The sequence below is a fragment of the Mycteria americana genome, chromosome 3, assembly GCF_035582795.1.
Source record: "Mycteria americana isolate JAX WOST 10 ecotype Jacksonville Zoo and Gardens chromosome 3, USCA_MyAme_1.0, whole genome shotgun sequence".
Taxonomy (NCBI): Eukaryota; Metazoa; Chordata; class Aves; order Ciconiiformes; family Ciconiidae; genus Mycteria; species Mycteria americana.
In genome coordinates this window covers 105,564,678-105,580,860 of record NC_134367.1, presented here as the reverse complement: position 1 = coordinate 105,580,860, position 16,183 = coordinate 105,564,678, and the positions used below count along the sequence as shown (strand labels likewise).

Here is a 16,183-nt window from a genome sequence, read left to right as displayed (position 1 = left end):
GTCAGGAATATGTATGGCATATTCAAATAAGCACTGCGCATATTTTTAAAACTGATATGATATGAATCCATGTAGACCAATTTTAATAGTTCAAAATGAGTCATAATTCTTGTTAACAATACAGTTATTTTTAAAATTTGCAGCAATAGTGGTCCTTTTTTATTTTCCTTATTGAAATTAAATGATATGCCTTAGGTGAGTCATTCATCACTGTTAAAGGAACTTGCCTTCTGTTGGAGTTTTTGAGTTTTTATCCATATGTATAATGCATTTCCTACCATTTTTAGTTTTATTTTTCTACATGTAAGTTGCTAGATGTATTTTTGTATGGTTTTGTATTATTTAAATCATGACAATATTTTGCTAGAACATTGTATTTATATTTTTCTGTATGCAACAATTAAGTGATGGCTTCGTAGTGAAGTATTTTCCCGTTGCAAGGGAAAATACATAACTGTGAATTTGCATTTTTCATATAATAATCTAGTTTGCTTTCTTGTAATGTACATTTTATAAACTAAAATACAAATGCCATCCCTTGGGGCAGGGATAAAGCAAGCGATGACTTTGAAAACAAAGCTAATAAAACTACAGGATGAAGTATGAACAAAACAGTTTAGATTTTAATGTACTGCAGGAGTTAACTAAATCATACATTTAGATAAAAATATTTCATTTTGGATTATGGAAAACATTTTCTGCTTTCAGTAAGGGCTAACAATAAACACTAACATAAATGTAATCAATGTTAAAACTAGTGTAGTGAAGTAAAGTACAGTGTTAAGTAAATCATTCATTGTAATTAGTCTAACTTGTGTTGTCCTAGAGTATATTTAATGTTTTTAGTATAATATATAAATCTGTTATGAGAACAGATTGAGAGCCCAGTGCAATTCCCTGTATATTGCATTTCTACAATATAGGGTGAAGAGTTCACGTAAGCAATGATTGTGCAACAGGTGCTGTTCTGGGGGACAGAATTAATTCTGCTTTGTCTTAGAAATGTTACAAAGAATCTCTTGCAGAAGTATCTTAAATTGTATTGAGAAGCCAGTAGAAATGCATCGCTTCTGAAACAAATTGGAAAAGTAAACAGATTTTTGGGATGCCACTGTTATTCAATTGATTTGTGCAGCCCTGTCATTCCTGTTAATTATGCTGCTGAAGAATATTAGTCCTTTCCTTTATCTCCACCCCCCCCCCCCCAAGTCTAGTATACTTACCCTTTTTAAAAACTGAAACTAATAGCTTTTCAGCTTTTTTTTAATTACTATCTTTTCTCTTTCCAGGTCTTAGGTGTGATAGTTGCAATTTTGGATTTAAAGCTCTCAGATATTCTAATGAAGATGGATGTGAGCCTTGTTGGTGCAACAGCCATGGCTCAGTGAACCAATTCTGCAACCCTCTCTCCGGGCAGTGCAATTGTAAAGAACGAGTGAAAGGGCTTCACTGTGACACCTGCATGGACAACTTTTATGGGCTGGATGTAACTGGTTGTAAGGCTTGTGAATGTAACGTTGCAGGGTCGTTTTCTGGAACTGTGTGCGATGCGAAGACAGGGCAATGTGCATGTAAACCGAATATTGGAGGAAGACAATGTGATGAATGCCTAGATGGCTACCACAAAGTACAGGAAAATCATTCCTTTGTTTGTCTGCCATGTAACTGTGACAAGGCAGGTACAGTAAATGGCTCTCTGCTTTGTGACAAATCAACAGGACAGTGTCCTTGCAAAGATGGTGTAGCTGGCCTTCAGTGCAGTCAGTGCATGCTTCATATGTACAACCTCAGCAAGAGCAGCCTCCTCGGCTGCCAGCGTTGTGACTGTGACGCTCTGGGCACATTGGCAGGAACAGTTTGTGACCACATTTCTGGACAGTGTGTCTGCTTGCCTCAGCGTCAGGGGAGAAGGTGCAATGAGTGTAAACCAGGTAAGAAAATGGGAAGACAATCTATTTGATGTAGTAAGTTTTGCTCTGTTGGGTAGCATCATAGTTCCTGAAGTTTTTAATATGTGTTTGGACAGCTTCATGGCTGACATCTCTGACTTATGTTATTAATTATTTTTCCATTTTTTCCTAACTGTGTGAGTCAGAAGGAAGTATTCATGTCCCGATCACCATCAAATATTTATTCTATTGCGAGAGATTGTATAATTTGTGTTATTACTGCAGTTTCAACATGTCCAAAATAAGGTTAGGCCTAGTTCTTCTAGATATTGAGAAAATATACAAATGGTCACAGCCCGTTCACTGAATAAGAGGTAAACTAGCGTCGTTTGATGAACAGCAGCTATCCTTGTAGTTAAAAATGTGGATTTGGAAGGCAGAGTGCAAGCTCTTCAGGAAGGGCACTTCATGCATAAAGCTGAGCATGGCAGGAGGTACAGAGATGGTTGCTTAAACTTTGAGGCTGGCAAACATGCCACTTATAAAGCATTCACCTGCCTTGCTGTGTTGAGGATGTGCTGGCTTTCACAAGGACTGCTTACAGTTCAGCCCTACAAGTAGGTGATACTGCAGTTGCTACGTATCTGTTCAAGATTTTGTACTGTATTACTGTAAACAGAGTTTAAATGTTCATTATAAGTGGGAAGCTCTGTAGTTATATTTTATTTTTTTTGTTTTAGAAAGCAGGTGGGTAAAGTGAAACTACAGATAATATTAACCTACCTTTAGTAATAATATTAAACAGATAGGTTTAGTTCAAGTTAAATACATATGCAATTTATTAAAGTAGCAGGTCACATTAAAAGGTACATTATAGCTCCATTGGTTTTAATATGCCATTCAATAATTTGAACAGAGGTTAAAAAAACTGCTTAACCTCCATTAAGTATTTTTAAAAATACTTTCATTCATTTAAATTATTTTAGGTACATATACTAATAAATAAGGCAGTGTTCTGTTTTTCTTAGTTCCTCCTCCAGTGCTATTTGACCTGCTAACCCTCTACAGCAGCCACTTAATCAGAGATCGGCAGAGGAGTGATGTCAAGGCTTCCCGAGTCAGTGACCACCCTTGTCCTTGAAAAAGAAAGGCCAGGGTTTATGCAGAACTAAATGGTTTAAAAAGGTTTAATTGATAGTATGAACAGACTGGTTTGTAGAAAAGCTTACATGGCACTCAAAGGAATAATTCCACAATAGTTCCTGTTAAAAAAAAAAAAAAAAAAAAAAAAAAGAAAAAAATCTTGCTGCAAGAATTATTTTTAAAATTTTCTATGTAATAAGTATAAGCACATATGTGCTGAACACTGAGCTCTCTTCTGCAGGTGAAAATGTAAGTCCTTATCATTGTAAAAGCATTGTATTGCTCTTAGTGTAGCACAGTGTACTATGGTATTTTCACTGACATTTTAGTGTTGATCCCAGTGTGAGCTCATTTAGACACATAATATAGCTAACTTTTATATAAATATTCTTTGTTAGTATGTTCCAAAGGAGAATTTTCTATAAAACAGGGATGAGCATAACCTGCTAGTGATACTGGTATTAAGTTGTAGAAGTATGGAAGAGTTTAATTGGTTTCAAGTACTCTAAACATGTCCTATGGCTTTGCCTTGGGACACAGATAAGAAAACGTACTCCAAGTGTATATGTAGCCAACACAGCCTAATGAGAGGCACACAATTAATTAGTTAAAACTGGCAGCCCTAAAAACATACTGAGGACTTCTTAGGCTGTTGGGACATTTAAACTCCGTGGTCCGAGTTTCCTTAGTGGAATACTGGTCATACGTCTTTTTTTTTCTTTTTATTCTGTGTAATTATAAGTCTGTTATAGTCAGTGGTATTTAAAATAATGTCCCATTGTAGCACAGTTTCTGTGTGCTTTGATAAAATTTTAGAGGATTCCAAAAGTTACCAAAATCTTAATGCAGGAGGAGTTGCTAATGGAGAAGAATTCAAACTGGATGTGACTTTATTATTTTATCATTAGATTTTTTTTTTTTAAAAACAACTCTTTCTGGAGCATTCAGCCATGTGTTTCATCTATTTAGGCTGTATCCATGACCTGCTGTCCTCTAGTTTGTTCTCATAGAAGTAACACTTTTGGTAGATTTCTGTACATTTAATTTTTTTAAAAAATAGTGGTGTATGCAGAGAGGAACATTTGATTTTAACATGAAACCAAATGGAAGAGCAGTTTTATCTTTATATAAAACTTGCTTTTGAGATGTCCTAGGTTGCAGTGGTAGAAAATGGACCTTTCCAGCCCCCAAATAGTTGTGATCGGTTTGTCCCTGGCTCATTCCGGGACTGTGGTGCCACACCAACTGGGATTAGTGCCATACAAATTGTGTTCAATACAGGTCTTCGATCCTGTTATGAAGAGCATTTTGTAAGTTCTTTACTCAGTGACCACAGTTTTTGATGGAGCAGTACGTAGTATGGAAAAGATGTAAGCCAGCGTGTAGGATGTGTGGCTGGGCACCAATACTGAATTTTTGTGTATGTGCTACCTCTCTTCATGGCCAGAAGAACGTGAAGTACGTTGTGGCAACGTTGTCAGTGTTGTTAATTGTGCATTTTGAAGCACAGGCTGCAGTTGAGAAATGAGCATTACCGCCATAGTTGGTAAGCATGTACAAGTGCTAAGGAATTGTTCGGGTGTTCCTTTTCCATGAGATATACAGTGGGAGAAATAATAAGAGTATGATTTAAAAAGGAAGCTGAATACTTTGCTATGACTTTCATTCTTCCTTTTGAAGAGTATGTTTGATTGACAAATGTGATCAGTTATGGTTGAATTGGAAAAAAATCTGAAAAAGAATAAGCATAATACTAGTTATATACTTAGATCTTGTGGAGATTTGCAGTCGCTGTCTTAAAATTGGAAATTGGCTCTATTATACAACAGTGGATCCTTCATAAAGCAAGTTTTATGAGCCCTTCTAACCTTGCTGTAAATTAAGCTTGCATTAAGTTGTTTCTTACTCTTTCCTGCCAAATTCTAGGTGGTGGAAGTAAATAATAATAATGGTTATGACAAACAGTATGAATTTTTAATCCAGTGTCTCTTCTTGTTTTGTCTACATTTAATCACATTAATTAATTTACTTATAAATTAGGTGAGAGAAGGACTTTCTCCCATCTTCCCATCTCTCACTTTTACTTTTAAAAAATTTTTACTTTTGCTTACTACTTTTGAAAAAAAATATTGTGGTAGTATCCAGAAACTTAGTTAAACTTTTAGAGCACTTCTAAAAGATTATTATCAAAAAATATCATACCAAATCCTTCACTGCTCTACAGTGGTATAGGCGATGTGACATTAGCAGAGCCTGGATGTTTAACATTAATGTATAGATTCTTTGTAATTATGAATTTCTCTGCTCTGACAAAAACAATATGTTCTGTAGTGATCAATTGTGCTCAGCAGAAGTTAATTTCTTTACTAGAGATGTGCTTATTTACCCACTATAGCCTTTTCTTAGACATTAGCGTCACGCAAAATTTCTGGTGGACGAGGATCTGTTGTAGCCTGAGTGCTTATCATTTACTGCAACTATAAACTGGGTCCTGAAGAAGTGCTTTGACCTTCTGCAGGAGTCCAGGCTTAAACTTGTTTCCTATCTTCCTGTTACGTTCTTTGAGTGGAGTCGTTCATTGTGCTCAAGAGTGACATTGCTGGGAAATGGTCTCCTCTATTTATGCACAGGATGGGCACTGTACTGCGCAGACAACTGCAGTATGAGATAATACATGCTGCCTCACTAATAACTTCAAGCTATTCAGTCTCTGTGGTGGCTCAGTTCGGAGCCTCTCTGGAATAAAGTGCCAACAGCAGGGTTTTTTATGATGCGAATGTATGTTAAGTGGAGACTGATATCACTTCACTGTCCACTTGAGATTTATCTCACTGAGGACCAGAGGCTAAACTTGAACAAAGATTTGAGCAGTAAAATTCTAATGTTTTCAATTTGTTTAGTTCCTCTGCTATTTGGATATGAGCTCACAGCGCAACACTGCTGCGAAGGCAGAGAATACCACCCTAGGGGTGTATATATAAAGCTATCTCTTGTAAGACAAAATAAATAATAAGGCCTTGGGTGATATGACATGTTACAATGCAATTTTGGGCTCTTTATTATAAAGCAGGACATCAGAAAGTTGTTGGACAGCAAAAAAGATTCAGTAACTGAGAACATGACTAAGAAGAAACTGAACTGGAGAGAGAGGGAAAGTGTCTGAGAAGTCTGTGCAAATACTGCCTATCTGAGTAAAGGTTGAAATTCTTCTATTGAAGTTGTGCAATAATACCTAATAGTAACCAGCTGACAGAGACAGAAACTCCTATCAATGGCCCTATCTTAGGATTGATGTTCAAAGATAGGTACTTGCAGTTGACAAGTGCCAGTTAATACTGCGTTACCATCATCGTTTGCAGAACTCGTACATGTTGCTACATTTTTAATCAACTGTACCACTCAAAAAAAAAAAAAAAAGCAGAGCAATTTGTGTGAAAAACCAAGTAAAATGTCTGTTAATAATCAGGTAAAAATAGAAAATAATTTTGGAAAATTATGTAATTATATTTCTTACTGGTATTCTGTTACTTGAATTGTCTTCTGATCAGACATATAGAAAAGAAATTAGTAAGAATAGAAGTCCATAGTTAGCAAAATAGATTATGCAAGCGGTACAGCATCATTAAAAAAAATGTGCTTAAAAGCTCTTTTGTTTGAAATTTCAGGTGAGGCTATGAATAATGGGTAAGTTCTTCAGTGACCAGATTAGAGGTGTATAAACTCTGTCTAACTGTATTTATCAGTAATGTGTTAGAGACTTGCATAGATAAAGATTGCTTATGAGGGCAATAGAATGAAAGATAGTGTAGTAGAAGCATACCAAATATACTGTGGGGAAGGTGAAATTAATGCTCCAGTTCATAATTGGAAATAATACAGGAACAGAAGGATGGGATTCAGAATGAAAGCTTTTTTATAGCAGATAAGTAAATTTTTTTTCATCAGTTTATTAGTTTCTGTAAAAGTATTTGTGTAGGACACAAGCTATATAGTGAGCAGGAGCAAAATATAAATTTTACATAGAGCTGGAAATGCTCATCAAATGTAGGTTTTTCTAAGAAACATCCTCATGTTTCAAGGGTTAAGCCAACCACTGGTTGAGAAAGATTAAGAGACTTTCTTAAGAAAATACATGCATTTCTTATGTTTTGCAACTGGCCATTGTCAGAGATGAGATCCCAGACTAGAATGGATAAATGTCTGATCTTGTATGTTATTTTTTTATGTTTCTACTGCTTGTGGTGCATTCATTAGTACCTCTCATGTCCTTAGGTCTTTATTTTCCCCATGGACATGTTAATGTACTCCCCCTATTTTGCATTTGCTCTGTCCAAAATAAAGTCTGAAGAGAGAGAATAAAAAAATCGGAGTTGGCAACTGGAGGATGAACAATAGCTTTACAAAGTGCCAACAAGAAGATTTAGAAGCTCGGCTCTGCAGGAGGACTGTATTGCTTTATTGGAGCTGATGTGTGTGTTACCTAAGCTTTAGTTCTGTTGTTTCATCCCCGATTATACACTAGTTAATAACAATCTTACTGTGTTCACATTTTGTATATTGTCTGTTCTCAAAATCCCTTTCTTTTCCAGGTTTTTATTTTTCTCCATCCAGTGACACTGGCTGTCTGCCATGCCTGTGCCACATAGCTGGTTCAGTGAATCAGACCTGTGATAAACTAACTGGCCAATGTATTTGCCAAGATGCCTCTGTAACAGGACAGACATGTGAACGTTGCAAAGAACTTTATTTTGGATTTGACTCTGTCACAGGGAGGTGAGTGTTTCTTTTTTACAGGTCACTTATAACCTCCTTGTTACGTTTTTCTCGTAGTAGCTCATTCAAAGGTTTAGTGACAATGAAAAGATGTGCTCTAGTTACATTAATCCTTCTTTGAATTCATGTGTGCACTCTGATTTGTGTGGTACGTTATACAACCCTCTGTGCTCCCAGGAGCTGAAGGAAATACAAGTTTTGCCAGACTTAAGTGGAAACAACATGAAAACTGTATAAAGCTAATGCTATCTAATGTTATGGCTTATTTGGTAACTGTTTCTCTACATTTCTTCTGCATCTTCAGTAAGATGTGTTGGTTTCTGAGATGTTAATCATCGACTATTAAAATACAGGTAATGTGCCATTCTTATAACCAGTGAATGCTTTTGAAGATTTCAGGAAGACATTTTAATGGGGAAAAAAGAAGTAAAAAATTAGATAGCCCTGTCTTTCCAAATTTGTTTTAGCAGCAGCAGTTGAAATACAGCACCTTTCCTCTTGAAAATCTGTTTTTCTGAAGCAGTGTATTCCTTTTCAGCATTTAGTTATGTGCCACAGGGTAAATTGTTTATCTAATGTAGCCTGGGGCCTCTAGGTACACTGAAAGTATATGGATATATTCCCTGGAATGTAAGGGGAAAACGTATCTATAGGTAGCGTATTGTTATTCCAACTATTGCTCTATCTTTCTTTTCCAGGATCATCTTTCTTGCTTAATCCCTACAACCTCAATTTCCTTTTGAATATTGTCCAGAATGATTGCACAGCTCTAATGCTATCATATTTTCATGCAGACTGATGGTGTTAAATTGTTTTGTTATATTTAGTATTTTTGCCTTTAAAAAAAAAACGCAGGCAGAAGCAAAATCTGTACAATATTCCCCTCCCCGTGTTCCATTCCCCCAGCTAGTGTGGGGTAGACATGCTTTTAGGCAGTGATTATCAGTGTCGCCTTGCATATACTTGACATTATCCTGCAGATTTTTCACTTTAACTTTTATGTTACTGTCACTCATTAGGAGATTTTTAAAATTATTTTTTACTGTTGCGGGTCACAGAGGCATCTGCTAATGGCCATAAAGTAATCTGTAGGAATAAGGACTTCCTATTTTCACTTCCTGTCATTTCTAATGGTAAGGAATAAAATCTGTGTAATATTAAAGTTCCTTTTTAAATATATTTTCCTTATTATTAATGATTTTTTTTTTTGTTACTTGGAATAGATTTTTTCCTCCCCTCAGTTTTAGCAGGTGATGTAGAGGTTTATGTCTGTGTTATGCACTAGCTCTTCTGAACTAGATATTGGCCTCCAATTACTTGCATTTTCAGCTTTCTTCTGAAATTCAAAGTGTGACAATATCTAGGATTATCTAGATCCAGATCTTGTAAAGGTGGAAAGTTTTTACAGTTCTGGAATTTGAATCAGAGTTGGCTTTAATGCCTTAATACTACTTAATCCTCATGACAGTATTGAAGCCTGCTCCAGTAGTACATTAACATGATTAACTTGTGTTGCATATGCTTGGCTTCCTTTTGGTTAGCATATACTCGGGCAACATACCTCTGTTCCTCGGGCAGAAATGTTTATCCACTGAAGATGACAATCCAGGCCTTTATTTGTTAATCTATTATAATCTATATCTCTACCTGTTAATATCTTCTTAAAAAGAGTAATGCTTTTTTTCTTTCTTTGTAAAGTTGCAAAGTCATTTAAACCATCCTTGGTCCAAGTGTCTTTTAAGGACTCTGTGGTTACCGAATGAAAAGGATATGAACTATCTGTAGTGGCAAAGACTTATCTGTCTTGGCACAATAGCAGAAAAGCAGCAAAAATTGTGACACACAGAGACTATGAGGCTTTGAATTCTCCCAGTCTCAGAGGAATGTATATGTGAGCTGATTTACTTCCTGATGTTTTTGAGATAAAACAGGAACTCCATATTTTTTAATGCATTTTCAGCTTATGAAGCAGGAAAATTTCCTCAGCAATTAAAGAATTAGAGATACTGGATGCTTGCAGTGGTCTGAACAGATCTGTAATGGCTGTGGGCATTGGTACATGTTTGAAATGCTTTACCTCTGTATTGTTTACTATAATGAACTGGTCAATGAACATCACAAATTGTTTATCTATATATATATATCTTGACAGATTACTGTTTATGAAATCCATTTAGCAAGTGAGGTTTTCCCATAAGGATGAAAAATGAAGATTTTAAACAGATTGCTGGAGAGGCTCTAACTGCACCTAGAGAGTCAATGTAATAAAGGTTTCTCTATATTAATATTACAAAAACCATTTATCCTCACAAAATCAATATTGCAATTCATCTTGGCCTGACATTTCTCTTTCCATGTTTTAAAAGTCTGTTTTCCTTGATTATATATAGTTCTGCTTTAATAAAACTCAAATATATTTGACTCGGAGTATCTTGAAGAAGTAGCATTAAACAAGAACGCTGAAAATATTTTACATGATTAAAAGTTTCAAAGAATTAGTTGTTTTTTTTAAAAATCCTTAATTGACTGAATCCTTAATCTTGACTGAAAAGCATGAACTATGCATAACAACAAAGCCAGTTCTAGTGTTCTGCAGTTTAAGAAAATGTTGCATGTGATTACACAAATATAACGTGTAATCCTGCGGAATGGAATATGATAACTTGTATGCTGTTATTTGCAGGATCTGGAGCCTAATTCAGTATAGGTGGAGGTAGGGAGACTACACTTTTCCTAGAAGAAAATGCAACTATTTCAAGCAGAAAGAAGCAGCCCCACCCTGCCAGGCACTGAAAACTATTACTGTGACTGTACGTGTATGTGAGTTTCATTGTCTCATGTGTGAATGATAATGAAAACTGGAATACTCAGGGGGCCCTTATTCATAAGAGGTGCAGTGATACACAGGAGCAGTAAGAGAAGCTTGCCTTTTACTGTTTACCTATTGAGACACTTTTGTTAACACCCCCCCCCCCCCCAAACTATATGTACTAAATGTCATCATGTAATGAAATTATGAAATAATAAAGTACTGTCTTACTGAGCAAATAATTCTGTCTTCGTTTTTTTTCTCTAACTAAACCATTTTTTTTCAGTCATGATATTTAAATAGTCTAAACAAAACCTCTATTTGAAGGGGGATTTGGATGCACTGTCTACAGATGAAAAGACTTAATACAGTTTGAAAAAATTGCCCTTTTCTCTTGACTATAAAAGAGAGCAAACTACAGTATAGTGGTTTCCAAGAGAGAATGTATTTTATTTATTCCCAAAAGGATATTAGTCCATAAAACAAATTTGCAGCTTATTTTGCAGCTTTAGCTTTTATCAGCCTTTTTAAGGGTGTTGAATGATTACCCAGGAGATCACACAGCACGAGCTGCTGTGGAGTAAAGAAACTCTAATACAGAGAGCTCTGTGATGGGCAGAAAATGTATGTGAAGAGTTTTCTTAAACTTGTTTAAAAATCTGTCACATTTAATGTCTATTTCACTGATTATTGACCTGAATTTTAGTGTCCTACTGTGAAAACAGTTTCCACCCTCCCCTCCTCTCTCCCCTGCCTTAAAAATCTGATGCCTAAAACATAACTGAACTCACTTTTATTTCTGCCTTCATATGGATAGAAAGAGATAGACCAAGGTGATGGTAATGACTGAAAAAATGGTGAAGTAACTTGTGTAAAGGCACCACCACCTATTTCCTCGGGTCTGGTGAAACTGGCCAAGGAAAGCTCAGCCAAATATAAATCAACAACTCTTGTCTAGTTGTAGGGTTAGCAGAGCAAAGGGGACATGGCATGACTGTGTCTCCCTTGAACTTCTCCAAGGTCTTTTTGCTGCTTCGTCATCTTGGGACTTGGCATCTGGAGCAATTTAAGATTCCCTCTAGGCTGATGTTGGTTATGGCTGAGAATGGGACTTTTCCACCTTAGGGCAAGGGGAGTGATGTGTAGATTTCCCAGTATGTTTTAGCTGCACTGTACGGTCCCACATTTCTCCATGTTTTTTCAAAACTCTTTTAGTCTGCAGCAATTAAAATATAGTGTAATTAGAATCTAAGGTACAAAGTTTTATCTGCCATTGTTGACTTTCTGTTATGACTAATAACGTCAGTCTGTACTGCAATGGGTAGCATAACAGTACTTGCAGTAAGGAAAAAATTGCTTTGCTTAACTTCTGAGATGTTCCGAGTCTTTGAATATTTGCATAATCTGACATTGGTATCCCTGCTATAAATGAATGCCAGCGGGGAAATAGCATATCCAGTGAAAAACAATCGTGAGATTGCAAGAGTTTTCACATGCAAAAGCATAAATTAATCCTGAAAGTACTCTACTGATGCCAGAGGTTTTTACAGAATTGAAATGTGGCATTTGTGTGATACCAATGCTTTTAATTTTTTTGTTCTTTTTAATTAAAAAATAATTTAATTTACACATTTAATTAAATATTCTTTTTGGTTATTTTCAATTTTGTCCATCAGGCTGCAAAGAAAATGTGCTTTCTGTTATAATATTCATATTTCTGCTAGTTTGTTTCCTTTCACTGTTTTAATCTGAGGGTTTTTTCTCCCAATTTTTGTCTACATTCATTCGCCTTTATTCGCAGCGTGTTATTTTTTTCAACTTCAAGTTGCCTTTGTGAACAAGAAATTATTAATTGATTTATTTTTCAACAAAAGCCTAGTTTCCTCTAAGTTGGAAGGTTGCATGTTTTGTGCAGAAACCGATGAAACCGGTTACACGTGTATCACTGCACTCTACAGCTCTGCAAGAAAGGTTGTGTGAGTAAATGTTGCCGGACTCAGTGCATAATGTGGTTATTACCAAACATTATTATCCTTTTTGTGTATGGATCAATATATATAAAAGCTCTTTAATTCTAAGCAGGTTTTATCTAAATTAGAATATTATTCTGGCATGGAAATGTTAATGTTTATTTGTATCATGGGCACCTTTTTTGTAAGTTACTTTTTTTTATCAGGCTAATAGATTTTTCTACGGTGTCTCAGGCTACTGAACTGTTTTATGATTTTTTAATTATGTTACCCAAGAATCTTTTAAACAAAACCCTACTGTGCTTAACTGGAGTGTTAATGTGTTTTGATCACTTCCTTGATTTGTTTTTGTTTATAGATGTCAGCACTGTAATTGTCATCCTGCAGGAGCCATTAATGGGACTTGTCATCTTGTTACTGGACAGTGTGTGTGTAAACAATTTGTAACTGGCTTGAAATGTGACAACTGTGTTCCTGATGCTAGTAATTTGGATGTCCACAACCGATTTGGCTGCAGTAAAAGTAAGTGGATGTTAGGTCTTAAAAGCATGTCTTCTAGATTAATGTGGTTTTTTATTGATTTAGTGAGTATTAAATTAGGTCAGCAGTACTAAAACTGGGCTTTACTCCCCCCTCCATATTTCTGATCCCAGAAGTTTGGGTGATTTTCACTGTGAGTATCTTAGGAGTGTTTTCCAGAGAGATGTACAGAATGCTTCGTGTCATACACACAGCTTATGCTTGCAGTCTAACCCAGGGGAGAAGTCATGGCCCGTAGTTCCCTTGCACTTCCCGTCATGTTCTTTGTAGTGACCAATGCAGAGTTCACCTTTTAGTCACATGAATACAACAGTATTGTACAACTTACAGCTTAGTCCCCTTTACTGCCATTGACAGGAGGCAGGAGACCTGCCTCCAGAAGGTCTGAAGAACAGCAGGTCTGTTGAAGACCTCCTCCTGGTGATTAACTCGCAATCTGCTCCTCAGTGCAATGTAGCTTTGCCTTTCTCCTCCTGGGGCTTTTTTTCAGTCAGTTTGGGGAAATATGTGATGTGGTGTAACGGAGCATCATAAATCGGCATGTGTGAGGTGGGGCTAATGCTATGTTGATGGTCAGATCATGAATTGTAATGAAACACATTGCAGTGGAACATCTGCACTTCTGCCCTTGCAATAAGTCTGAATATGAAGCACAATTTCAGCCTTTGTTTGTGTGATAAGTAGTCAAAATTAAATGTTCAGAGATGCTCACCAGTGCACAGTCTCTAAGCTGGCAGGGAATTTAAAGAAGGAGAGGAAAAATATTATATGTAATAAGAAAATTAAATTTTTAAGTTGCTTTCAGTTCAACATTCAGAAACGGGCTTTGAGGACATCATACCATGCAACGCCAAACTCTGTGGGTAGGACCTCAGCTAATTCTGAAAAAGTTGTGTTACATTTTTGTGACACACCTTGCTGCCATACACAGTTAACAGCCCAGTCTTGGAAGTCATGTAACCAGTTACTGAGGTACTCTGCAGATGCTAATTGGTCATTTCTGTCAGCAGGCCTAATTAATAATGGCCAGACCGCTCCTACGCTGAGAGTTAGCTTAGGTAGCCATGTGTAATGCAACAACAGGCTTAGACATTCCCAGGTGATCTCTGGAGTATGCTTCTGGATCCTCCTTCAACGAAATATTTCTTTGTATTTTTTGCATAAGTTTTTATATGACATTCATCATTGTGACATGCCCACGCTGTAGATTTGGAAGCAGAGATGTACATGTGAAAAGAGTTCGTTTACAAGGACAGACAGCTCTGACTTTGATTCCAGTCTATATTTCATTGTAAATCAGTTTAAATTTCAAATAATATGCATTGCAGAATGCACAGAGCTATAAATGGGATAGAACGAAGAGACTGACTTGTTTCCAAGGAGAATTCTTTTTCTCCAAGTTTGGAAGTGCTTAGATAGAGTTTTGTTTAGTTTTTTCCCCATACTCTTCTGTAGAAGGCATAGTATCTATTCATTGTGCAGATCGTTGATTGGCTTGTTGTTTCTTTAAAAAATGTAAGATGTTTCAACTGAATGTACAATAATAATAATACATGGCACTTTTATGATGCTGTTCATCTTCAAAGTGCTTTACAAACATAAACCAACCTACTTATTTATGTTGGGATATACATTGGATAAAGGTCAATGGCAATTCAACTATAAAATTGATTAATAATAAGATGACATAGATAAATAATATCATAGATTTTAGTTAGAAAAAATACTTGATGCAGTATTCTAAATGACAAGCGGAGTCCTCTTCTGGACATAAATGATATAGCAATTGCAGTCTTTTGGTTATTCATACCAAAATATTTTAACTTGTTGCACAGATATGGAGCTTTGCCTAGCTTGATATTTGTGGTTATTTTCATTGCAGAACAGTCTTTTGTTGACACATACCATTACTGGTTATAAGTCTTTGTCAAGGGAAGCAAACATAAGTTGCTGTCACTGTCCAACTAACATTCGTTAAGGAAAAGACCTATTTTTCAATTTTTCTGCCCAACAATATCTCAGATGCTCCATAAAAAATCTGAAATACAGTACTTTGCTTACACATGTAAAATGCAAAACAGCAAACACGTGGGAGCAATACACAATAGTGTGAGACTGAGAATGGAGAATGAAGGTTATGCCGGTAAATTTCTATGATTGCTCAGGTCTTAAGCATGTATTACATGGAGAGAAACTTTCAAAATGCCAAAGGGATTTAGGAGCACTTATTTCCTTTGATTCTCAAACTTTAGTCCTGTAGACACTTTAGCATATATTCACTTCCGAACTCAGCTGAACTCAAAACCTCTGGACTGGCAGCAAAACAACGTATGCTTTCTAATGGGAGATGATGATTATGGGTTCTGTTCAATGAATTCTAGAAATATTTTCTGCTATTTCTTGACTGAGAGACTGCAGTAGGAGCAGGGCTTTTCATTATCTTACTCTAAATAAAGAGCTTCAACTCACGTTTTAGATTTCTATTAAAAACCCGAATGTGAGGTGACCCACTGACATTGGCGTAAGTCTCTACATCTATCACTTTTGTGGCTTGAGGTCCTCATGTTGCTTTCTGTCTGCAGCTTCACTCTTTGCTTCTTGTCTCCTGTTAGCTTGGCTGAACAGATTTTGATAATTAACTTTTGGTGAATTGTTAATTCACCAAATTAACAATATTGAGCAAATATCCATGTAATGGAGATGATGATAGTTTCTAAACAGAAGGAGAAAAAATTAATGAAAAGCCATGTGTTTCTAATGTTGATATTTTCCTATAATGCTTAATATAAGGGAGAAAAGCTTATTGGGTGGTTCTGGATCCAGCTCCTGGGTGCTTACTCCATATGCTGATTTCTGTACTGCCCTCAGCTATTCTCATTCCTCTCATTCCTGGAGCAAAATGTTTTCCTCTAGATCCATGCTCTCCTGGGTTTTCCCTGCCTTGGTAAAGAGGGTAGGGAAAGGCACAGTCTGCCTTTAAGTCAAGCTATAGCAAGTACTAGCTGCCAAAACAGACCAGTCTTGTTCTGTGCTAATGCACGGTATACTGGGGGTCAGAC

General features: G+C 36.3%; 1 protein-coding gene across 1 annotated transcript in view; it reads left to right on the top strand.

The window, feature by feature from the left end:
* USH2A (usherin) overlaps positions 1 to 16,183 on the top strand; it is a 396,442-nt gene that overhangs the window by 69,502 nt on the left and 310,757 nt on the right. Inside the window, exons 12-14 of the mRNA XM_075496427.1 lie at positions 1,290 to 1,931; positions 7,622 to 7,805; positions 12,943 to 13,106. Coding sequence (XP_075352542.1) covers positions 1,290 to 1,931; positions 7,622 to 7,805; positions 12,943 to 13,106 — 990 coding nt within the window. The remainder of the gene's footprint in view (positions 1 to 1,289; positions 1,932 to 7,621; positions 7,806 to 12,942; positions 13,107 to 16,183) is intronic.